The 25,952-nt window shown below is 39.9% G+C and overlaps 3 protein-coding genes across 3 annotated transcripts in view; 1 reads left to right on the top strand and 2 right to left on the bottom strand.

Annotated features, from left to right (window-relative positions):
- The window catches only part of adgrg3 (adhesion G protein-coupled receptor G3), a 10,981-nt gene extending 6,200 nt beyond the window's left edge, over positions 1 to 4,781 (bottom strand). Inside the window, exons 1-6 of the mRNA XM_084062298.1 lie at positions 4,641 to 4,781; positions 4,097 to 4,138; positions 3,852 to 3,921; positions 3,517 to 3,634; positions 1,543 to 1,668; positions 1,156 to 1,308 (exon numbers count right to left, since the gene is read on the bottom strand). Of these exons, the coding sequence (XP_083918424.1) occupies positions 1,156 to 1,308; positions 1,543 to 1,668; positions 3,517 to 3,634; positions 3,852 to 3,921; positions 4,097 to 4,138; positions 4,641 to 4,701 (570 nt within the window). The 5' untranslated portion in view covers positions 4,702 to 4,781. The remainder of the gene's footprint in view (positions 1 to 1,155; positions 1,309 to 1,542; positions 1,669 to 3,516; positions 3,635 to 3,851; positions 3,922 to 4,096; positions 4,139 to 4,640) is intronic.
- A 2,695-nt stretch (positions 4,782 to 7,476) lies between these two features.
- On the bottom strand, positions 7,477 to 16,645 carry sigmar1 (sigma non-opioid intracellular receptor 1; the record flags this gene model as incomplete). Its single annotated transcript, XM_084062897.1, has 5 exons — positions 7,477 to 10,294; positions 12,704 to 12,796; positions 13,312 to 13,460; positions 13,983 to 14,034; positions 16,501 to 16,645. The coding sequence occupies 5 exons, from the start codon at positions 16,643 to 16,645 to the stop codon at positions 10,065 to 10,067; spliced, it is 669 nt and encodes a 222-aa protein (XP_083919023.1). The 3' UTR covers positions 7,477 to 10,064.
- galt (galactose-1-phosphate uridylyltransferase) lies at positions 16,588 to 25,840 on the top strand. The gene is made up of 12 exons (XM_084062886.1): positions 16,588 to 16,716; positions 17,340 to 17,384; positions 19,285 to 19,454; positions 19,742 to 19,817; positions 21,922 to 21,970; positions 22,889 to 23,018; positions 23,262 to 23,318; positions 23,637 to 23,759; positions 24,200 to 24,335; positions 24,683 to 24,766; positions 25,152 to 25,306; positions 25,674 to 25,840. The coding sequence occupies exons 1-12, from the start codon at positions 16,644 to 16,646 to the stop codon at positions 25,749 to 25,751; spliced, it is 1,176 nt and encodes a 391-aa protein (XP_083919012.1). The 5' UTR covers positions 16,588 to 16,643; the 3' UTR covers positions 25,752 to 25,840.
- The last annotated feature ends 112 nt before the right edge of the window (positions 25,841 to 25,952 follow it).

Below are 25,952 nucleotides of genomic sequence, written 5' to 3'. Positions count from 1 at the left end.
ACTCTCTCCGTTGAACACGGCATCCAGAACATCCCTTGCTAAGAAGCGAGGCTCTTTCCGTCTTTGTGGCATTCTGAAATGAAATAAAGACATACCATTAGTACATTAGTAATGCTAAGTTCTTACACATCACTGCTCACTGCAGGACAACATTTCACAAGTCATACAATACTGTCTGGCAACCTATTGTTTGATGTTGATTGCCACTAAGTGGTCATCATCATTACAAGCCCCTAAGTACCCACCACCCCTCGAATGAATAATGAACAACCCCCACAACACCCCAAGAATTACCACATTGGTCCCACTGTCCTTGTAGTATTGAAAGAAAATTAAACTTACTGAGAATTAACAAGGGAATAATATTGGTTGAATATGTATTGTTTAGGGGGAAAGAGAAACTTTGGGTGGACATTTTCTGAGGCTTACAGCTCAATTATCATATATATATATATATATATATATATATATATATATATATATATATATATATATATATATATATATATATATATATATATATATATATATATATATATATATATCATATTATATAGTAATGTAAATACACATATAACTGTTTAAATCTATTGTGAAAACTATATATAAGGCTGAACAGTAGCAGGTGAACCCTTGTATTTTTTGCAACCCCAAGGGCCCAACGTTGACCAAAAGCAACAAGTATGAATCATGCTCTAATTTCAATTTGGGACATATATTTCACAATAATAACATATATACATGTTCTAGACATTGTAATGTTCACCAAAAAAATTATTACAGGCATATTACTTACGTTTTTGTGAGGAATATCTTCCAGAGAAAAAAGAGATCTGTTCCAGCAGAGATTTTTCAAGTTGTGATGATTCCTGCCTCTGTGGGGGGTATTTATATGCAAATATCCTGGCCAATGGCATTGTAAGACTAAACAATAGGACCCAATGAGGATTTAGAGGTGAAAAAATAACAGAAAAACAAATTATTTAAACTCCTTTCTTTATAAAATATAATTGTTGCTCTGAAGCATCTCTGGGTCTTAGAGGGTTAATTTACACAGAGCATGCTGTATGTTGTCCAAGATCCATTTGGACTTACACAGCACCAAATGTGAAATGTGTTCAAACAGCTATACTGTAGGTAAGGAATTCAACTCACTGTCTTGTTGTTTTTGAACATAATTCTGATAGGTTGGGACAGATTACTGATTGAGGGTTTCCCAACCCTTACTGACAGGACTACACCTCCCAAAACAGTGCCGTCCAAACGGGCAGAATCCTTTAGGATGGGCCTCCTTCCCTGTGACCTGGGCTGAGGAGAGACAGAGAGCAGGAGACAAGGGTAAGACCTAATAGTATCAATCAAGATTCAGTTAGTGTGAATTAACTTTCGACAGATTTAACATACTTTGCTAGACTTCTGGCAGCAGCTTTGTGAATTCAAACAAACACGCAACAACGTTATGTACCACAACTCATTGCTGACTAAATCCAAATAAGCCTATTAATTTGGCTCATAGGATCCATGACTTATTCAGATACAGACCATGAAGTAAGAGCTGTTGAGTACAGTGATAACCACCCGTACATCCTTCCCAGGGCCAGGAGAACCTTTCTGGAGAGCTGAAGATGGGATGTGCACACAGTGATCAGGTGTAGGACTCTCTATAGCCTATGAGGGAGGGGTACACACATGAACACATGAAAATACCTACATCATCAACTTTATTGTCACATCACAGGTTTGCAGATGTAAAGAAGTTAGTGAAATACGTTTTTTTGTGTACTACAAGGCTGGATTACCTGCCGGGCGAAGTGAGCAACTGCCCCATCCAGGTCCCCGCCCTGGATCCTCAGCCCCAGGTACACTATGTCAATTGGTTTGGGGTAATTTGATTAAATGCTAATTTTTTTGGGGATATGCACAATTTAAACACAATATCAACTGAAATGATAGGGGCCTTAAGACTGAAGCATTATTATCTAGTCTTAAGGCTGTGCCATGTGGAGGAGCCCTGTGTTAATATCTGGTCTTAAAGATAGGAGATAGCTATTTCCATTTGGCCAAATGAGGCGTAAACCCTCACCAAACTAGGAAATGCACACAAGCAACCAGCCAATGCAATGTGACTCGTGAGTCTTCGTTTACAAAGTGCACACGTACGGAAGTAATTACTATCAATGGCTAAAGATTGAACAGGAACACTGTGCTGTTATTAGACTATACGTCTTGGCACATCCAGATTTTCAGCAAAGGTGCGTAGTAATGGAAATGTCATGTTGTTTAAAGTGTAAAGTGATATTCTTTGGTTAAAACAAAAGTTTTTTTGGTGAAATAGTTTAAGCTCTGTATTCTGTAGTAATAATCATTGCTAAAAGAGTGTTTCTTCAGTAGCGGGGGTCTCCCTGTCTCTCCAGCTCTTTGATAAACAAAATACCTTTTCAGGTGAGTTGCCAATTTCATCCAATCAGAAGAGAGTATTAATTCATCAGCTTCCAATTTGATAGTGTTCCAGTTCCAATTGTGTCTGTTCATTTCTGTGTGTCATCACTTTCAATTGCATTTAATTTATCCTGTATCTTGTATGAGTTCTCTGTCTGATCAGATGAAATTGTTATCCCGACCTGAAAACGTATTTTCTGTTTACTAAAGAGCTGGAGAAACATCTCTATAGCTATGATTGCAATGATTACTATGAGAATAAAGAGCTATTTGACCCTAATTGTAGTAAAATATTACTGCACCTTTAAAGGAGAATTACTCACACAAATTCTCCTTCAAATTGTGAGTATCAATTACCAAATGTGTGTAGAATTCATTTTAACGTATATATTTTCAAAAACTTTAGTTTTCAAAAGTATGATTTTCTATTACATATGAATTGTTTATAATCACTTCCCCCAATAACAATACTGAATTCAATGTTTTACTGTGCATGGTACCTGATTTTATGGCATAGAAACTAAAACTACATTTACTGTATTATCAGAATCAGTCACACACGATGACACAGTGAATTGAATCGTACGTTCAAGATAATGATACAATACACCCCAGGATGTGCAGATGTACAGCAATTCAATATGATGACATAAGATGATGTCATCATGTGTGGGTGCAAAAACACTCAACTACTTGCTAAATTGCAAGATACAATGTATTGTACAGCTACAGTAAAGTCCTCCACTGGAAGTTATAAATGGAAAAAGTAAAATATTTAGTGTTAATTTGACTTTGACTGTGTAAAAATCAACCTAAATGGTCCACACTCTGAGAGTTAAATTAACACTGATAATTTTACTGTGTGGCACTGTGGCAGTCTACCACTGTGGTCCCAAATACACCTCACCCATTTCCTCCCCAGCGACCATGTCCCCAATGTATGTACCCCAGTCCAGAACATTCATACACTCTGCTTGTTATGAAATATTCGCTCTGCAATCTAATGTAATGGAATGAGGTGCGGGGTTCAAACCTCATCAAATGTCTTTTGTCTAGTCAGCCTGCATACAGCCTCACCTCATGAGATGGGTTGAATGTCCGACCTAAGACACGAGGGGGATTGGGTGGAAGGCCAGGCCTTCTAGCGGTAAAATGCGAAGGTATTGTGCATGTTACTATTTTATTCTCATAACACCTGTCAGCAGCATACAAGAAAGGAAAGAACAATACATTATTCCCTATTAAAATAGGGAAAAATAAACTAAAATACAATTTCATTTTAAGAAACAGCTTAATTTGACGGCCAAAGATACTGAAATTATTATCATCATTCTACTACATGACACTTTTGGTAACATTTTATAAAAGGTGTTGAAGAAAAGATGTTTTCATCTCAAGCACGATGGAATTACCTGGTCCAAGGATCAAGAGAAGCATTACAGGAGGAGGAGGAGAGACAGTATTGAAGAACACGAACACATTCTGTTGTAATTCAGAAAGGAAACAGAGTAAGTTGTCTGAGAACTGTGTTTTTAAAATGTCTGGGGACAGCTAATATGGCTAATACCCCAAATATCTGTTTCAACTGACTTTAAGTAGTTAATATAGTATCAGAGATATATTCCCTCTATCTCTGTCCAGCACATACCTACTGTACCATCTTTAAAAGTGTCACAAAACGTCTTGTCTTCGTCTTGAACTATTAACAATAAACATTGCCAGTTACTAAGCCTGACACAGTTATTATATAATTGTATGATTTCAATTATTTGAGCTAATCACAATTATTCAGTATAATAATAAGAATAATTTCCATTCATCTGTATAAATTCATCTGTTGAACATTGTAGATCGGCAATTTGTAATATTTTTGAAAAAAATTAAGTATAATATATATAGTCAATTATTTATTTTGATTATTGGTTGCCCGCCCGCCAGCCTGCCCTCCCATAAGCCAATATAGGATACCGGTAGGCTTTTAAGTTATTGCCCTATGTACTTTTTCTTACAAAGCCTAAAATGCAAACAGAAATGTAATTTTTAATGCCCCAAACATAATTAAATCATTAATCACAATTATTTGTATGACAATCAATCATCAATTAAAGATTCATGATCGTGACAACCGTATCAGCCACAACACATGACTTCACATACTGTACATGCACACACAGGATAAATACATTAATTTAATAACTCACCGCTAATCTGGCTTGTGGAAAGGCACAGCAGTATGTTAAGGAAGACAATGGACCGTTTCATTGTCCCACACTGTTTCCAGCTAATGTTGAATAGGAGTCTGAGGGTAAAGTTACATACACCCTGTTATTCTGCTAAACTGTCGTTTCCTCACTGATACAAAATGTGAGATGCATGTCTATAACATTCATATGCTCCTGGTAGAGGGGCAGAGCTACAACAAACAGGAAATTACTTTTTTTTTTAATGTCCTTATAGTGAGAGACTGCAAAGGGACTTTCCATAATTTAGATGTTGATCACGTTGTCACTTTATTATGAAGAGTGCTTTATAAATAAAGTTTGTTATTATTATAATTAGTTCAATTATTTGAACTAACTTATTTCAGGTTAAATAAATGGTTGATTAAATCTAAGTGTGAAAGCACACTTTCTGGTAAAGTTACCATTACCATTTGTCAATTCAATAATGCTTTTTAGAGTCGTATTGTAACTCTTGCATAACCTATGACTGTGACAAGTCAGATAGTGTCAAGAAAATGAGGAAGTTTACCTGTGTTACCACTTTCTTATTAAGAACATATTTATTTCTAACTCCAGACACACCAATACAACTATTAGTCGCAACTCCTTGCAACAAAACAGTTTTAAGGCCAGTCCACACCAAAGCAGCTCCTTGCCACTGCCATTGCTGGGGATAATGGTTGCAAGGAGTTGCATCTAGTTGCATTGGTGTGGACTGGCCTTAAGATCACACATGGGCAACATACGGCCCGAGGTCTGGACCCGGCCCTTTGACCATCTTAATCCGGCCCTCGAAGTCCTCAAAGAAAAACTAAATTACCCCCTCAAAATTCTACATCTTACAAGGGTTTAACATAATTCAGCACTATGTGCTTGAAGTTTCAATCGAATAGTCCAATATGTGGACCTTTACTCACTTTACCGAGGTCAGTATGGCTCCCCTAAAGGCACCAATGCGGTCATAATCAGGAAGTCAGCTCATACTGAGACTTGCAGGGAAGTGAAACGGAAACACGCAGCACATACAGTAACTATTTCCAAACAGTGCCCGTTTTGTTTCAAAACCAATTTGCAAGATTTTCATTTATGGAAGTATACTATTCTAACAGATTCTAACAGAAATTCTGTCAGTCAAGATCAGTACAGTGGAGTATTGTCAAGTCCATGACCTTTCCTCTATCATCCTCATCATCATAATTATGTTGTTGATTTCAGGAAAAAAGTAAGTAACGCACATAATCCATCAATAAGAAGTCATGGAAAATAACATTGTTGATGTTGTTATTGTAAAAAAAATGTAATAACTTGTATTGAATTATTGTGGTCCATGTTGTCTTAAATTGGATAAAAAGGTGCCTTAAAATGGTGACAAACGGAACAATAAAAAGGTTAAGCTTTACAATGGTTGTTTACAGATTTCAAAGGAGCCTACCCCTCTTATCTCTTAAAGTCATGTGTTCCATAATTTGGGAGCATAATTGAAGAACGCTGTATCTTCGGGTAGGGTTGTGCATACTATAATGAATACATCACATAGATGCACCTGGGACATATCATCAGTGTTGTAGCCTGGGGTCATAGGGTGTTTCGGGTCTCGCAACATACACCCTCGCCCAGGTGACCCAGCCGGGGTTGATCAAGCCCCAACTTACGTCCCAGGTAGCTACCCACGGTCAGTCCTATAGTAGACTGAAAGAACGAGCCCAATCGATGGTCTTGAAGGGCGGATCCAAACCCAGCCGCCCGGATTCGTGCGGGGCTTCCTATTGCTTCACCAATCTATGTCCCGGCTCCCCCCCCCCCCCGGCCTTTTGCACGGAGCACGCTGACGTCACCAAATTTAGAGCGACGCCCCTCTGCACTCTGATTGGTTAGGAGATAACAAGGTCCTAAGACCAGCGTTCCTGCATGGTTCGCCCAGACTTTTTTTCTTTTGAAACAAAAAAAAAGGCAAGGGTTTCCGAGGCTTGTCCTATAGGGAAAGACAGGGCCAATCAGTCCGCTTCTCCAGAACTACTCTGCCGGAACTCGGGGGAGGCTCTGGCCTGACCTGAGCGCTGTACCAGATCCTCTGCACCATCCCGATCCAAACATTTCCTTCTGGCGTGATGGTTCCTTGGGCCGATACCACTAGATTGGGCCGTCTAATGGTATTAGCTCCACTTGCGGTTTGCTTGAAAGGCCCTCCTAAAGGCCTCACCGTGGGTTTGTTGGGCTTCTTCCTCACGGAAGACACAGGCTGGGGCGCCAACCCATACTGCTCCCGGTATACCGTCTACATTCCGGCTGTCACCCGTCTCTCCGGTGGTCACCAAACTATTCCTGGTTGTCACGTAGTCTAATTCCTATGAGCCACTATAAATAGAGTCACTAACTATAATGAATACATCACATGGATGCACCTGGGACGTATCATCAGTGTTGTAGCCTTTAACAAGCATAATATATGCTTGTTAAATTATAACAAGCCTGCCGTAGAGGATCCCGACTCACGAAGGAACATAAAATAACTGGGAGTCAATGATGTAGACCGGCCCCTACTGTAACCCCCCTTCTACTACTATCCAATCCAATTTATTTAGAGCACATTTCAAAACATCTGAGTTGACCAAAGTGCTGTACAGTAGGCATAACAGATAAAAACATAATGCAAAACAAATGTACACACGGTATAATTAAACATGAGTACAAATAGTAATCTGGGTTAAAAGCCAAGGAACAAAAATGAGGTAAAAACAGGTAGTGTGGGAGTGTCGTGGAATTCTGGATCAATCAGCAATTGATGAGACAATAGGAGTCGAGACAATATTGTAGGTGGTGATGGTTATGCTTTAATGTACATATCATCATGGGGAGAAGTACAATAGCACTCAGGTCGGTGGTACGGTAGTTCTGCCAGGGGCACAGGGCACAGATCATAGTAATACTGCAGCTGCTTCCAGAACAAGCTGAACCATAACAAGATAGGCTATAACATAAACAATAGCTATCAGGCCTAGTGTAGACATCTAGGCTCTTACAAGCTTCCAAATATCATAATGTATTATAGAAATACAATAAGTGATGGTAAAATATAAAGGTTAGATATAAGCAACCATAATAACAATTTAGTATAATGAATAATTCTTCTGCAGAGCATGACGAGGTAGCTTGTTCCACAATTTGGGAGCTACGGCTGAGAAGGCTCGCCACCCTCTTAGCTTAAGCCTCGTCTTAGGGACGACAAGCAGCAATAGGCTCTATGCACAGCAGCCGTATTGGGAATGAATTGGGCCCCTTCCTTACTTCCTTCACAGGTGTTACCAATGATACTAATTAAGGCTCAGTTCCATTTAGTGTCCAAATGGACCTTTACAGGTCCATTTGGTTCCATTTGTACACTCTCAGAGTTACACACCCACAATAAGGGGCCATTTGGGAACCAAAATGGTGTTTCGAGTGAGCCAACATGCACGTTATCAGCACCCTGACCAGAGCCTTTATTAGCATCATTGGTAACACCTGTGAAGGAAGTAAGAAGAGGCCCAATTTCTTTCCAATATGGCTGCTGTGCATAGAGCCTATGGGTCAGCTGACCTCTGTGATCTGGATGGAACATATAATATTCAAGAAGATCAGAGACATAAACTGGTGGTAAGCCATTTAAAGATTTGAAAACAAACAATAACATCTTAAAATGGATCCTAAAACGTACTGGGAGCCAGTGGAGGGAGGTGTTCTCATTTCCTGTGAAAGGTGTGAGGCAGCATTTTGGCCTAGCTACAGGCGAGAGAGGAAGGCTTGGTTAATCTCCAGGCTGGGTTGCCTTGCCAAGACCCAAAAGTGGACTGTGTAAGTCGTGGGTTGCAACAGTCGAGGTACCTGCGGGGCCAAATAGCATTTGTACGACATAAAGTGGTAGAACTTTTCACATTTGTGATGCCCCCCATGGGCAGAAGTGAAAGTACGTTTGGAGTGCCAGGTGCGCTCTATAGAACATGTGATTCATGTTTTCTTTTCTTTCTAAGAAATAGGCCCCTGACAAAGCTAGTTTTCTAGGCATTTAGCTAAGGCACTTGTCTATAACATGTCAGAACTCATTCAGCTTAGCAGGTTTAGCGTGTGTGTGTGTGTGTGTGTGTGTGTGTGTGTGTGTGTGTGTGTGTGTGTGTGTGTGTGTGTGTGTGTGTGTGTGTGTGTGTGTGTGAGAGAGTGTAGTCACTCCACGCTCCGACTTTCGTCCCTATGACTAAATCTGTCCTTCTTGGCCAACCCTGGTCTTGGCTCCCATTAATAGTTCAGTTTAATGGATGCGGACAAACTCAAAATACATTAATGCATGGAACAGGGGAAACAGTTAAGGTAGGGTAAGTGATATTTTTTGGTTAAAACAAAAAAGTATTTTGTTAAAAGGTTAAAGCACTATATTGTGATAGTAACCATTGCTATAGAGTGTTTGTTCAGTAACAGGGGCCTCCCCATCTCTCCAGCTCTTTAATAAACAGAAAATATTTTTTTTGGTAGGTGACAATATTTCAGCCAATCAGAAGAGAGTACCAATTTATCAGCTTAATTTTTATAGTGTTCCAGTTCCCATTTGCCTGCTCATTTCTTAGTGTCATCACCTCCAATTTCACTTGTTTAATCTGTATCCTGACTGAGTTCTCTATCCTTATTGGATAATATTGGAAATGAAACTGAAACGAAAATGCATTTTCTGTTTTATTAAGAGCTGGAGAGACAAGGAGACTCCTTTTACTGAACAAACACTCTATAGCAATGAGTACTATCAGAATATAGAGCTATTTAACACTTATTTTAACCAAAGAAAATCACTTACCCTACCTTTAATATAATCCTACTTCATCATGGCCGCAGTCCCAAACAAATCAAAACAAAAAACACAGGATTTTGGGACAGATTTGTGCTACATAGTAGTTGGCACTGGCACATCTGGAGTAGTTATATTAGCATTAGTTGTAGTGGTAATAGTGCTAGGGTACTATTACTAGTGGTACTAGTAATAGCACTACTAGTTAGTAGTAGTCGTTTAGATTTAAACAACACACTAGCATAGATTGAGAGACACCTGTTTTACATGTTAAAACATTAAGGACTTTATTTTAACAACATTTGACATCTCACTATTCCAGCTAACCAATCAGACCACATTGAATGCAAGCAACTTCCTGCTACGATGGGATAGAAAACAAGGTGTCCTTGTAGGATTGAAAATGATCAGTGCTAGAGGTCCTGGTAGGATAGAAAATGTGTAGTGCTAGAATTCCTGGTAGGTTATAAAACCAGCAGTACTAGAGGTCCTGGTAGGATAGAAAACAGCAGTACTAGAGGTCCCGCTTAATACTACCCGGCAGGTGTAGTAGCAAAAAAATCCCAAGGGTCCTAGTCGTTATTGGTAGCCATTCAGAGCAGCCCAGCCTCCATCAATGATGTGGCAACCTCCAAACACATTCCCTTCAGGTACACTCTGAAGGTGTAGTACAGCGTCACCCAGTCCTGGGTGCTGGACCAGGTGTCGGCAAGAGCAAAGCCCAGGGTTGATGGTATGAACCCCCTTCCGTACTCCACCATCCACGTGCCAGCGCTCCACTGGACTGCTGCTGCCTCGCCTCCACTGTGTACGATGGTGTCACCTGGTACAGAGAGAGGGGAGAGGGATTATTGGGGCTACTATTTATAAATACTACTACTACTGAGGGGAGATGAGGGAGAAGCTGGACACTATCCTGGACACCCCCTCTCATCCCCTCCATGATGAGCTAACGAAGATGAGTAGCACACTGAGCCACAGGCTTAACCCCCTTGGCACACAGGCCCTCATTTATCAACGGAGCGTAAAAAACGTCTTATATTTTTCCATATATTCGGCCGTACACCAACATCGAAGTCACATTTATCAAAGGATCCTATACAGCCGATCCTAGCGTATATCAGGTCGGAGCTTTGATAAATCTCACGTCTGAAAACGAGCGTCATTTAAATAACACGCCCTTAAATATTCACAAAACACCCAACTTCACGACATGAAGAACCAGAGTACGACCCAAAAAAAGCATGAAAAGCCAATAAGAAAGAGTTCCCCACGCACGCACGCACACACACACACACACACACACACACACACACACACACACACACACACACACACACACACACACACACACACACACACACACACACACACACACACACACACACACACACACACACACACACACACACACACACACACACACACACACACACACACACACGTCTTTCATGTAATCCGTAGCGTACAATCTTTGTTGTCACATAGGCAGGCTTGTAACCTACATGAATGACATATTATGATACCAATCACATCGCCATGAATGGAATACGTTTGTAACTTTGTATACCCATTTATTTAGCCCATACCGAGCAGTGCGTACGGTAGGATGAAGCCCACGTCAGGATATATTGATAAATGCCGAAAGGTGCGGTGATCTCGCTGTACGCCCATTATTTGGGCTGCACCGCGTTGATAAATGAGGGCCACAGTGTTTTGGTCAGTCCTTTGTGCCAGTAGCCATCAGGCCCCACAACCAATTTTGACCCCCATATGAGACCTTTAAAACCTGCACTGTCTGTTACTGACTTACTTGTTGTGGACTACCGACTCCTGCATGGACTCTGCTGCACTTGTACATGGACTACTAGGATGTACTTCACATAGCTTTGACAAATGCCTATTATGACGAGTTCACACTACAAGGTTTTATCTGATTATCCACTCCAGCAAAGCACCACCACATTGGAGGCAAATTGGCATTCACGCCTTGAGATTTTGATCGCTGTGTGTGAAGTGTTCAAAGACGCGAGCTGATTGTGATGTGATCACAGTGATCACAAGCAGGAAGCAGGTGCCTCCCTGAGCACTCTGAGACATCTGACATGCTAGCTATCTGGACCTGGCGATCGCAAATGACCAAGTATGAAATGTATCGTGACCAGCAAAGAGAGCAGAGACGTGATACAGCCAATGAGAGTACAGGACTGGTAGACACGGGTGCTTGTTTGTGTAAAAATAAATATGATTTTTTAAAAGATCTATCTATCTATCTGCAGACAGATAGATCCTACCGGATAGCTGTGGCAAATATGCACCACGAGTTATGGCTGGCTGACATCCAAGAAGCGTGAATCATTAGTCTGGGCTGACTCGATCACTAGGAAGCCATTGTGGATGTATCCAGAGCCCAGCTCTATTTGGGCTCAGAGGACTCATACCTGCTGCTTCACATTAACAATGAGCTAGACCACATCACAGGCTCCAGTTGGTTTAGCTTGCTGGACCTCTGTAGCAGGTACTGGTAAGTGGACCTATCCGCTGACTCCCAGAGGCTTGGCCAACAACCGCTGTCTCTATCAGCCAAAGACTGTGATGATTTAAAATCATGCCCTTTGGCTTCTGCAACGCGCTCACCACCTTCGAGCAACTGATGAAGAACCAGGGTACCCCAGAACCACTGTGTGGTCTACCTTGATGACCTCCTTGCCCACGAAACAGATTTTGAGGGGGCCCTGCCCAGTCTGCAGGAAGTATTTGAGGCTATTCGCCAGGCAGGCCTACGTTTTCCCCCAGGGAACTGCCACATGTTCTGGTCCCTCAAGAAGAAAATCCTAATAGTGTAAAAATATAGTCGCTGCTCTCTCGGTTCCAGCTGGATGAGTTACAATGGCTTGAGCTCAGTCTGGTTAGCCAACATGTGGCATATATGGAAACATATTCAAAAACATATTCATATGCTAGCAGTTGTTTTTGAGCGGTGTAGCCGCTCCTATAAGTGGGGTTGGGAATTCGTCTTTCCCTGTACTGTGATTGGCTGACTCTATTCAGACCCTTTGCTTTTATTGGCTAGCGAGACGCATGATGAAATAATAATCGATAAATAGTACCACGCACTTCAAAAATTGTGTGTGTGTGTGTGTGTGTGTGTGTGTGTGTGTGTGTGTGTGTGTGTGTGTGTGTGTGTGTGTGTGTGTGTGTGTGTGTGTGTGTGTGTGTGCGTGCGTGTTACCTGGGTAATAGACTTCACTCTTAGTGGTACCTTCCTTCCACTGTCTGAATGTTCCAGTGATGATGGTGTCTGTGATTTCAGCCCAGTATCGACCTAAAACAAAACAAAAACAATATAAAAATACTATAATACTACTAAAACATTTTATCGCCACTCCATGCTACCTACCTCACTTCCTAACGTCGCTATATTGCGTTGTTACCGTAGACTTGATGCACAGCAGCCCTGTTGCGAACACGGTGCTAATTTGCATATTGAAATATACTGTATATCAACAAATCGATTAACATCTTAAGCCCTATTATTATACTTAGTCGCACAACAGTGTCATGCAAACATAATACTCATTACAAGCTCACAACGCGCCACGACGCGTTGTGAGCTTGTAGATCAGCTATTTTCACTATTTCTTTTTTTTTTTTACATTTTTAGCATGCCCAAAATAGGAATTGATTATTAATCGATTTTAATAAATTATTGATAACTTATTTCTTAAATAATCGATTAAATGGATTAGTTTGATGAACACCCCTAATATCACCAGACCAGTATTTATTTTGAGCCCTGGCCCCTGCATGGGACATCATTTTTTCAATTGAACTACTCACCAGAGTGTCCTGTAGTATCCACTGCTGTACCAAACAGTAGTACATATTCGGTCAGTGAGGCGTGCAGGACGCACATGGAACCCATCCAGCCTCCTGCATTCACAAACACCCACTGCAGGTCTTCATCTGGTAGAATGTGACCTGGGTACCTGGTACAGTACAAGTTCTTTAGTACTAATGCATCACCTGGTATGTTCTGATGAGGTCTGCTTTATGTCCCTAGAACCAGAGCTAAACGTGGAGAAGCAGCGTTTTGTTTTTTATCATAAACCAGATACAGTATTTGGAACAAACTCCCAGAAAACTGCAGGTCTGCTACAACTCTGTTCTTTTCAATGACGGCTATAAAGCTTTCTGTTTGCCGCTGCTTTTTATTGAGATTACTTTAAATTTTATTTTGCACTGTAATTTGACTTTCTCATTTAAATTTGTATTTTATTCAAATGTCCTTTTATACTGTGATTTTGCTCTGTGTCCACTCCTGAGTAAGTGTTTCCCATTAAGAAAATAAGTGTTTGACTTAATTTTTACTAAATTCAAAATGAATGTCTTATGTGTTTCTTTTGCTTAATGTTTTAGTAAGTAAAGCCCATTGAAATGCCTTATTGTTGAAATGTGCTACACAAATTAACTTGCCTATGTTAAAGGGACAAGTATTATAATAATCATACTTCTTTCTGAGTTCAACGACCACTTTGGAGAAGGCCTGGTCATGATCCTGACCTGTAGATAGAGAGAGAGAGAGAGAGATTGATTGATTGATTAATTGAATACTATTACTTTATTAACAGTTTGCAAAATGTACAGTGATACGATTATACAATGATGTCAAAAGGATAACACAGAAAGCCCTGAGGCCTTGTTTCCATTGTGGTCCTAAGTATTCAATTCATCAAGACATTTAAATTAAAGACATACAATAACATACAAGAAATCATCAACACTAGGAGCAATAAAAGTATATGTACAGAAAACATTGACAGGGGGGATTTCTGGTGTTAAGCTTAGAAGGCTTGAGGTTAGGGAGTCACACTTTATGATGGAGAAAGATGGAGGAGAAAGGGAGAGGAGTGAGTGAGTGAGTCGGCTCTGCTGGTCTCGGACAGGGACCGGCTGCAGGTTGAAAAAACTCTCAGCTCTGAACTTGATACGATCCGCATCTGGCTCGCTGACAACCAACTATCATTACACCTGGGTAAAACTGAATCCATTCTCTTTGGGTCTAGTGTTAACCTTAGCAAGGCTAAAAGCTTCACAATCAAAGCGGGTGATGATGTTATCACAAGAAAGGAGGAAATTACCTACCTGGGTTCCATTTTGGAGGCAAACCTCTCCGGTGATAAAATGGCAGAAAGAGTCATAAAAAAGGTCAACCAAAGAACACTTTTTTGTATAGGATTTACTCTCTAGTCAGTAAGAATACCCTGAGGATTCTTACAGGGGAGCTCATCCACGGTCATTTCGACTATGCGTGCTTCTCATGGTATCACAATACCACTAAGGCCTAAGGCTCCAGACATCCCAAAACAAACTAGGCTAATTATTGGCCTTAAACATACAACCCACCTAACCGCTGCTTATTTTGCAAGGGTCGGATGGCTAAGTAAAGGGTTGAGGACAGAGTACGGCAACTTCCAATGGGCCTGGTCTACAAGATACACCACAACATTGGGATACCCATGTACCTGACAAAATACTTCAAAAAAATGAAGTCCACAATCACAACACCAGAGGCAGCTCCACTGATCATGTCCAACCCAGATTTGGCACAAACAAGGGAATTAACTCGTTCTCATGCTATGCAACAAAAATGTGAAATGCCCTACCAAAAGGATTAAAGGAGTGTAAAACCCTCCTCACTTTCAAAACTGCCCTTCAGGAGGCTGCAATTCCAAACTGGCCCCTGTCAAAGTCTTAACCTAACCCCCCCCCCCCCCCCCCTCCCTCCTCGAACTGTGTATTGTTCATATTTCTTGTTTTTCATACCAGTAAGCTATGATGTTCTGTGTAGTGGTGTATATTTGTCTGTTTTCTTAAATGTCATCATGATAATAGTGCGTGGGGATCTCATTTGAAATAAGCCGTTGTGCTTTTATGAGCGATCAAGTTTAGAGGACCTTGTATTGTTAACTGTACTTCCATGTACTTTTTCCATGTCTTTTAAAATAACGTTCTTAAATCAATCAATCACGAGACGACATAAAAGAGAGACAGATACAAGTTAAGTCGTAGTTCACCCCGTTTGCCAATAGGTGGTGGTGTAACAAAATAAATGTACCAATAATAAAACAAGGATTAGATTTAATATTAGGTTTAGGGATAGTGGTGGCAGTAGGCTAAAAGTAATATTAGTACTCAGCAGCAGCAGCAGCAATATAGTAGTAGTAGCAACAACAGTTACAGCAGCAGCAGCAGTAGAAGTAGTAATAATAGTAGCCTACTTGAAGTAGAAGAACTTGAAGTAATAGTATAATATTATAGTAACTCACAGTGGTTATTTAAGTAAAATTATCAATACTGCAATGTAGAAATACTCTGTTACAAGTAAAAGTACGGAATAAAAAAGTAAAAGTACAAAAGTATTGGTGTCAAAATGTACTTAAAGTACCAATGTTCTGTTTATTAAAGAGCTGGAGAGACCAAAAAAAAGTACCAAAAGTATAAAGTACTCATTATGCAGAATGTCCCCCCAGTGTTCAAATGTATAAAAATCCTTTGAAAATAGCAGATCTACAAGTTCATATCGCGACACATTGTGAGCTTATAGAAAGTGAGTAATGTAGAATGTAGAAGTGGGTAATGTAGGCTATGTTTTGTAATAATAATCAAAATCTACAAAAGGTAACTAGTAACTAAAGTTTTAAAATAATTGTAGTGGAGTAAAAGTAGAACATTTGCCTCTGAGGTGTAGTGGAGTAGAAGTAAAATTACTGACATTTTAAAATACTCCAGTAAAGTAAAAAATACCTCAAAATTGTACTTGAGAGTACAGTAAATGTACTTAAGTTACTTTACACCACTGATTTTGTATCAGAGTTGGGGTGGTGGCAGTAGGCTAAAAGTAGTACACCAAGTAGCAACAACAGTTACAGCAGCAGCAGTAGAAGTAGTAGTAGTAGTAGTACTAGAGAGTAGCAGTAGAAGAACTTGAAGTAAGTAGCAGTACTGTAGTAACTCATTCAACTTTACCTGCGTACCGCCGGGCGAGCTCTGCGACGTCTTCTCCATTGAACAGATAGGACTTGTTGTCCAGCCAGTAACGCACCGGTAGAACCAGCAGCGCGACCAGCAACACCAGTTTAAACAGCAGGGAGGCTATCTTCTTGAAGCACATGGTTTCCTCGGTCGGGGCACAGGACGGATTTACAGGTGGAGCTTGGACCAGGCTGCGTCTCCACCTCGGAAGTGTGTGTTCAATGGGACGGGATTATAACTATGGGGACCGGCTGGACTAGTCTCGCGATCCAGACTGTTGCCTCCCACAATGTAGTAATGCTTCATTGGGGAACATTGTGGAATAGTTGTCTGGCTGTGCGAGACTACAATCCCATGTAGTCTGCAGGCTAGTATTTTATTGTGAAGTCCTAAACCGGAAGTGGAGTTTTTCTCAGTCCCCCACCCCCCCCCCCCCCTTTTTTTTTACTGGACACTAGTAAAGTGTGAAGTAAAAAATAAATAAATGATTGATTGATGATATTTTGGTTACATTTTTTTACTCAAGGACGCAACAGTAAAAACATAAAATACCAAATTATTAAACAATACAAGTCTAGGAATCTGACACAAACGTAGTCATATAACATATAGCACCCCCATTTAAAACCATCCAGGTACTTTTATTTTGACTGGCTTTTGTTTCTGGAGGGACATAAATAAAGGACGGACCGCAGAGAGATTAGGGAAGTTTTAAAGAGCCTGTCCAGTCAGTAGCTCACTCACAAAGTACTGATCCTGGTATTTGTCTTGTTATTATTAGTAGTTGTAGTTAGTATTTTGTAACGTGAAACGACCTTTTTTTATCTTTGAAGTAACGATCATCATGAGTAAGGAAGGACCTACGTTTGATCCAAAGGGTATGGAAGTTAAAGTTATTAATGTTACTTTATTATGCATTACATTACACCAACAACAACAACCATCACCACTAGCCTACTACTAGTAATATTATACAGTTAATGTTTGTAGTAACAGTTGGAATAGTGATTACCACCTGAGAACTCTGGGCACCATTTATTGTTATTATTATTTTATATTTTATTGTACATTTACATTAATTTTATAAATTGGGGATCAAATACATAATCAATTTGAATGACATTTAAGGCCTAATATTTCTACAATTGATACAAATTGATACAAACCTGAATAGTCAGGTTTTTGGGCATAAGAACTTGAAGGGTAAAATGTAGGTCTGATAATGATGTACTATGCATGTTCAAATCATGTATACTTTACATGATTTCTGACCATGCATTTTCGAAAGCATACATTTATTCTTTATTTTTTTTAATCTTTTGGGGGGAAAGTAGCCAATTTAACATTGATGTGTCCACAATGTTGAGTGCCCACTTGACCTGTATTCTTATTGTAGTAGTAGTAGTAGTAGTAGTAGTAGTAGTAGTAGTAGTAGTAGTAGTAGTAGTAGTAGTAGTAGTAGTAGTAGTAGTAGTAGTAGTAGTAGTAGTGTGTTACTAACTACTAACTTACTTAGTGATAGAAGCAGCAGTAGTACTATAGTATCAGTAGCAAGAAGGTCCAGGGTTCAAATCCCACACTTCCTGTGTGGAGTGTGTGTGCACACTGGTCACGTGAGTTCACTCACATGCATGACAGTAAACAACTCATGATAGACATCCTGCTGAGGAGTCATTTGAATGAAGACTTTACTTGAGTATTTCCATTTTTCAATACTTTATACTCCACTACATCTCAGATGCAAATATTGTACTTTTTACTCCACTTAAAAGCTGATAAGATTAAGGTGGGCTTATCACCTGGAAGTTTGAGCTACAAGATTAGGTTAACCTGGTAATCATATCAGTAGTACTGTAATCTTGAAGTCAATGAATGCAATAACAACAGTCCTTTAAGAATACATTTATGTTGACATTGATGACAATATCTAATGTTGTTGTAGTTATACTGTATGAACAGTAAACTGACTGACTTAAAACATTGTTTTATCACAAATCGACTTGCAATCGCAATATTGGTCTGAAAAATCACAAATAACATTTTCACAAATCGTTCATCCCTATAACAGTACCTACTGTTACTACAACTCTACAGTACTACTATTGTTACTACGTCTTTGCTCTTACTATTACTAATAACAGTACTGTACCACTACATTACTAAAAGTACTACTGTTACTACAAACAAATGTACTACTAACATCACTATTACTGTTACTACAACTATATCATTAACAGTAATACTACTGTTATTATAATAATAACTGTATTACTACAGGACTACTATTGTTACTACAACTTTACTGGTACTAGTACTACTACTATCGTCGCTACAACTTTACTTCTACTTTTACAACTACTACTAATATTAATAATAAGAGCATTATATTATATCGTTGCTGTCGGGCAGAATCTTCCTATTTCAACTTTTTATGTTTTTTTGTAAATTAATTCCCAATGTAATCGTACAGTGTGTCGCCCAAAAGTAGCGAAAATAGCCGATCTACAAGCTCATAACACGTTGCATCACGACGCATTGTGCGCTGGTAGATCTGCTATTTTAGATTCTTAAATGAACGTTGTTAGTGTGTCTGAGGGTTTTGTAAATGTACGTTTTTGGACATCCACCTGACAGCGACGATATATTAGTAATAGTTCTTTGAGTCATAGTAGTCACCAGCAATAGAAGTTGCAGTGTTAGTAGTGGTTGTAGTAGTACAGTAATAGTAGTAGTAATGGTTGCTCTACTAGTACTAACTCATGTCCTCCACACTTCCAGAGCACCAACATTTACGCTTCAACCCGCTGAGAGGTTCCTGGGTTCTGGTTTCGGCCCACCGGGTTAAAAGGCCCTGGGCGGGACAGGTGGAGGATTCCCCCGGGGGGAGTGTCCCCCGTCACGACCCCAAAAACCCCCTCTGTCCTGGAAACACCCGGTCCAACGGAGAGGTGCTGATGCTGCTGCACTGTTGGCAATAATAACACAAGGAGTCGTACTAGTAGTAGGCCTGTCATAGTCGCCTAATCGCAATTATTTGAGATAATCACAATTATTTTTTGGATATTTGCCATAATCGTCATAATCATTTCCAAATGTTCATATATTTTCAAACATTTTCAAAAATAGTGGAAATAGCATAATTTAGATGGAGAGACCTATAGCTATGCTAGCTCAGTTTGTAGACCATGGCAACGTCTCTCTCTCTCTCTCTCGCTCTCTCTCGCTCTCTCTCTAGGTAAATCCACAATATGAAAGCACCTATGTCTTCGACAATGACTTCCCTGCTTTGCAGACAGATTCCCCAAGTCCAGGTGATATACAGTACTAGTAGTAGTAAAATAAGATAACCTCTAATGAAATTAATGGTATTATAATACTGCTGTTATGGTAGCAACAGCAGTATGAGTGAAACACAGGAACAGGTAAAGCCTGATTCATGGTCTGTCGCACAACAGTGTTGACAAGCTCACACAGGCTCACAACGCGTCACAGATGTCAGTATGCATTGAGAGCTTGTAGGTCGGCAATTTTTGCAGCACGACACTTCCCGTGCGATAATGTATAAATCAAGCTTAAGAGTCAATAGCCAATAACAAAATAAGATAAAAATAATAATAGTTAGTGTAAAAGTGACCGATTGGCCAAGGCTCCCAAAAGTTGGACACGTCCAGAGATGCAAATTTGGGGTTGTTTATTTGACCCAAAACTCGTCCACCAACAGTTCTGTGCAGCAAATAAGCGAAGGCCTTACATAACAAAAATCTAAATATGACTTTACAAAATATAGAAAATGAACATACTTGACAGCAAACTAAACTAAAGAAAACAACCTAGGAAATTGAGAAACTTAAACAGGTGACACCCTTAAACAAGGGCCCTGGCAGCTCTCCCGTAGGTGCTTACAGCTTGTTGCTCCAAGTCTAACTGAACTGCCCATACATGTAGCATGCCTGCCTTTTAACAAGGTGGGATAAACCAAGCACCATGAAAGTCATTTGTATCCATTATCTCAAACAAGGCAAACCAAGGCCCATGAGTTAATCTACAATTACATACATGCTTTTTAAACATATTGTCAATGAATACACTTCAATAAATATTTCAGGCACAAAACACATACAAGCAAAATGCTAAATAACATTAACAAACACCCCTCCTATACAGTACTCGGCACCCTCCAATCTACAGAGGAGTGCCAGCACTGTAGAGGAGAAACAGGGGAGGTGATAACACCCATGATTACCACCACCACCACCACAATGAACTACCCCAGAGTCAATAAACAGAAACTTCAAACATTAAAATGCATTGGGAGATACGATGTTAAGAACACTGTCCATGAACCAACACTTCCACAGTAATTTCCAAAGCCGGGCGGCAAAGTTAGTCAAATGAAAGCCGCTGTGTAGTTAAGTGTGTGTACATTGTGCTCAATCAGTGTTTGTGTATAGGGCACGGGCCAGTTAGACTTAGACACAAAACATCATTCTGCACAGGGTCTCAGAATGATTGACTTATGACTTGAATTACCTGAGCTGAATAAATAGAAGATAAATATACAGTCTATTAAGGAAATTATGAATCGTAGACTACTGTATGTGATGGTAAGACATTGTACTTGTATGGCATTCATGTGATAAACAAATGGAATAATTGCTTTTAGTTTCATTACATAACTGCGACCACGGTGGTGTCTGCTGCTGTCCTGCAATATTAAGACATGATATTGCAAACACGTTGAGGAGGGACATAATTGGCTCATTTTGCCTCATATCAATATGCACAGTTGTGCATCCTTACGAAAAAAGTTGAACAGGCCTCTTTTTTATTTCGTTTTACAAATGTTGGGCACAGAAACATCAGTTAATTTACCACCACACTCAGACAATCTGGTGTGTTGTCCTAATAATACTCGACAAAACTAATGAATGCAAGGAGGGTCACAGTCATGTTTAATCGTCCATTTATGTACAGAAATATGACGTTAGGGAGGTTTGGCAATACTGGGTGCAATACGTTAGTCCGACAGACCGTTCCTCCGACAGCGCATGCCTCCGACGTTGACTATACTAACCCTATACCAAACCCGAACCCTAACCCTAACCGCACACGGATGCCACATGAACAAATTCACCTAAGAAGAAGAATGATGAATCAGATATTTTTCTGGAAACATGAGTGATTTAGTATAAACTCTGATCATAGCATCATACACATATTTTGTGAATGGGGCCAAATGTATTTTTATAAAACAAAAGTGTGTTTTGCAAACATGAGTGGTGTTTTAGAATTAGCATATCATTTTTGGAACGTTGAATTACAATTACAATGTCTTTAATGAAGCTTCAAACTATTGGCTAAGGCAGTTGTATTTCAGTTCTGAACTGGTTTCTGGTGTGTGTATGTGATCTTCAGGTCCAAGTGATCACCCGCTTTTCCAGTCCAAAACTGCACAGGGAGTCTGGTAAGTACTCTTGATCAAATATCTGTATTTATCAAAATATTTGCATTTGATCGAATATTGGTATTGTCACACGTATTGGAAATGTATCAGTTTTGATCCAAATAGTGGTATTGAAAATAAAGTTGCAAATATCAATTATCTTCTTACTTTTTCAATTCATCAAATAATCGATATTTAAAATATATAAAGTAATCACATTACACACCATATATGTTAAGTAAATTGTTATAAAGTTATGTTGGTATTTACCAATTACACACAATCTTACAAATATAGTAATATTATTACAAAGTAACATCATTACTTGTTATCCTCCTATAATTTGACAAACCTCTGTAGTGCTGCGTGGTGTAGTGGTGTAGTGGTGAGGCCAAAATTGGTTCTGCCCGTTTCTCCTCAGTGGCTGGAGCAATTGATCTGAATTTGCACACAGCCATTGACCATTACCATGTGCACCTAACAGCGAAGCCCGTTTTCCGATTACACTAAATCTCAGCTGTTTATTAGCGCTTTTGTGTTCGCTGCCTCCCGGGTTGCCAGATCATGTGCGCATATCGCCCCACGGGTATGGTCTAGTTACAAAGTAATAATGCAAAAAAATCATGAAAATGTATTTGGACATATATGTCAAAAGGATAAAACCCCCCTAAAAAATCCATTGTGGCCTTTGGAGGTCCTATAGATTAAATAAGTAATAGGTATTGGAAGTGTGTCTGTATTGATCAAATATGGTTTTGTTTTTGGAAATTGATCAATATTGATCAATATTATTAAACGTTAATAGTGTGTGTGTGTGTGTGTGTGTGTGTGTGTGTGTGTGTGTGTGTGTGTGTGTGTGTGTGTGTGTGTGTGTGTGTGTGTGTGTGTGTGTGTGTGTGTGTGTGTGTGTGTGTGTGTGTGTGTGTGTGTGTGTGTCAGTAAGGTGATGTGTTTCCACCCATGGTCAGACATGCCCCTCCCCCTGATGAAACGCCAGGAAATCGTCATGGTGATAGACAAGTGGGCGGAGCTTGTGTCTGAGTTAGGCTCTACCTATCCCTGGGTGCAGGTACACATGCATTATTTATAAATTAATAATTTAATCAATTCTAAACAATCAAAATACTATAATAGTGAAGAGTTACATTCTAAAGTCGAGGAAATATAAATAGCTGCAAAGCTCTGGTGTTTTTGTTGTTGTTTTATTTAACTATGAACTATGTTCTGTAAATAATAATGGAGAAAACAAACACATTAATGATGAATTGAAGTAAACGTGAAGATGTGTTCTGTTCTGTGTTCTTTGTTTCAGATCTTTGAGAACAAAGGAGACATGATGGGCTGTTCAAACCCTCACCCTCACTGTCAGGTCTATCCACATCATCTAAAATCTATCCATCTATCTATATACAGTATGTACCACATCTCTCTCTCTTAGGCTAGAGGTTAGCCTCTTAGGCTAGCGTCCCTTACTTACGGGTTAGAATCTCGGGTAGTTACATGTGAAACCATTATTTATTTAGTGAATCAAAATGAGTGCTCGCACCCCTTAGGGCCCCTCCAGTCTAGCACTAACCGCCTTAGAGCATTCTGATGGACTGCTCTCTGGTGTTTTTGTTTTGTTTGTTTGTTTGTTTGTTTGTTTGTTTGTTTTACTATAAAATCTTCCTGTGATGTCATACTGTAGGTGTGGGCCAGTGACTTCCTGCCCAACGAGGCGTTGACCTCTGACCGCTGTCAGAGAGAGTACTTTGAAAAGCACAGAGAGCCGTTACTACTGCAGTATGCCAAGCAAGAGGAGGAGAGAAAGGTACTACTACTGCTGCTGCTACTACTAGTAGTTCTACTGGTACTATTGGTAGTACTAATGCTGTTACTACTACAAGAATTACTACTGGTACTACTACTTCTATTACTGCTGCTGTTATACTACTGTTACTACAAGTACTAATGCTGTTACTACTACTAAAATTACTACTGCCGGTACTACTAGTACTACTGATGTTACTAGTACTATTACTAAGGTAGGAAGAAAGAAAAGAAAAGAAAATGTTTCCAGAGTAATCTAAGCTTCCGTAAGTAAAAAGTTGGGAACAAAGACATTTCTTCCTGAGATAAGTTTGTGAATCTGGATGAAATTTGATCCTCTCATTTTGAATCTAAAGTTACCCCCCAGAATTGTTTCCTGCTGAATTATGGATGTATTCAAATGGATTGATTCAAATCTGTCCCTACTTCCTGTCTCCTCAGGAGAGGATAGTGGTCCTGTCCTCTGATTGGCTGGTGGTCGTCCCCTATTGGGCGACTTGGCCGTACCAGACGCTGCTATTGCCACGACGACGCCACGTGTTGCGGCTTAATGACCTCACAGCTGCCGAGAGAGAGGGTGAGTGTGTGTGTATTACTCAATTACATTGTGTACTTTTTTACAAAGGGGTTCCAATGATTAATCAAAATATTATACATTTAATGATCCACTTGAATCTTGTAGATCCAAAGACATTTTAATTGTGGAAGGGGCTGGGGGTCTGTCTCCCCTATCGTTTCTATTTGAGTGAGATACTTCCCAGCGGGACACAACGAGGCTAGCGAGAAGCAACCTTTTCTATCAAAACACAATTTTGATTTCGGAGCATGTCGCCTCTTTCACCTCTCATGGTTTGCAGCCGTGTTTTCCGTTTTTGCAGTACTTTGTGTTCTTACACTACTTTTTCGTATCTTATCTATCTATAGATCTGGCTGACATCATGAAGAAACTTCTGACCAAATATGACAACCTGTTTGAGACCAACTTCCCTTACTCCATGGGTTGGCATGGTACAGTAACTGAGAGAGATGACAAATATGTTTTACTGTTTCAGAGGAATGGATGACTGACTGCATACACACAATTACCTAGTACCCAGCTAGAAAAAAACTAGTATCCTCCTAGCAACCACCTAGTGTCCAGCTAGCAACCAGCTTTGATCCATTTGGCAATCTAGAAACTACCTACAGTAGTTTCCACCTAGAACAATTTGGTTACTGCCTAGCAACCACCGAGTAGCAGATGGTTACAATTTGATTCCTAGGTGGTTGCTAGGTAGTCCCTAGGTGGCTGCTAGCCTAGTAGCTTATCGATTTCTTTTATTGCACCTTGCACCTTTCAATCCACAGTAGCTACTGTACCTCCCTCTCGATCTCTATTCATCCATCCAATCAGGGGCGCCCACCGGTGAGCGTTTGAGAATGGACAACTCCCATTGGCTGCTGCACGCCCACTACTACCCCCCTCTGCTGAGGTCAGCGACTGTCCGGAAGCACATGGTCGGCTATGAGATGCTTGCAATGGAACAGAGGGATCTGACACCAGAGCAGGTACAAACTAGAAATACAGCATCGTGGTTGTATGCCTCTGCCAACCGTTTGCAGCTTACATTCGTGTCTGTCCAGACTCATATAGTATATGTAGTGAAGACTTTGAAGGAATTTCATGAACGTGATTTGTAAGCTCACCTCACACTCAATTCTAATCACTTCTTCCTCGAGTCCAAGGGGAAGTTTGTGCCTCATGTAATGAAATTCCCTCAAGGCGTTCCTGAAATATCACATTCACTAGAATAGGATGATTTGAGTTCACGTTACCTTGACCTTTCACCAACAAAATATTGATTTCATAATTTTATCCTATTAAACGTGTGTGAAATTTTATTATAATTAGCATATATATATATTTTTTTTTCAGGCAGCGGAGAGACTGAGAGATCTGCCCGATGTACACTACAGGAACAGGAGATTGGAGGAGAGGACGATGGAGGGATGAAGGGGAGAAGAGGGAGGAATGGAGCAGAGGGGAGAGGAGAAGATAGAAGTGAATAGTTATATATAACTGAATTATTTTCAATTAAATAATAAAAAAATGCAATTTACACAACACACCAGGACTTTACAAATAATTCAAAGAAATCCACAAAAATAAATAAATGATACAAAAATACCATACAAAGATGTTTATGTTAGAAAA

The sequence above is a fragment of the Gymnoscopelus microlampas genome (genome assembly GCF_963454915.1).
Source record: "Gymnoscopelus microlampas genome assembly, chromosome: 1".
NCBI classification, from domain to species: Eukaryota; Metazoa; Chordata; class Actinopteri; order Myctophiformes; family Myctophidae; genus Gymnoscopelus; species Gymnoscopelus microlampas.
The sequence above is the reverse complement of the archived record's forward strand: the minus strand, read 5'-3'. Positions and strand labels throughout refer to the sequence as shown.

What these genes read in the sequence shown, in the direction of transcription:
- galt (XM_084062886.1), top strand. Translation starts at nt 16,644, where the DNA reads ATGGTTTCCTCGGTCGGGGCACAGGACGGATTTACAGGTGGAGCTTGG. An exon ending in AAAACTGCACAGGGAGTCTG is followed by an intron (nt 21,971 to 22,888) that starts GTAAGTACTCTT and finishes TGTGTGTGTCAG; the next exon opens with TAAGGTGATGTGTTTCCACC. An exon ending in TTACTCCATGGGTTGGCATG is followed by an intron (nt 24,767 to 25,151) that starts GTACAGTAACTG and finishes CCATCCAATCAG; the next exon opens with GGGCGCCCACCGGTGAGCGT.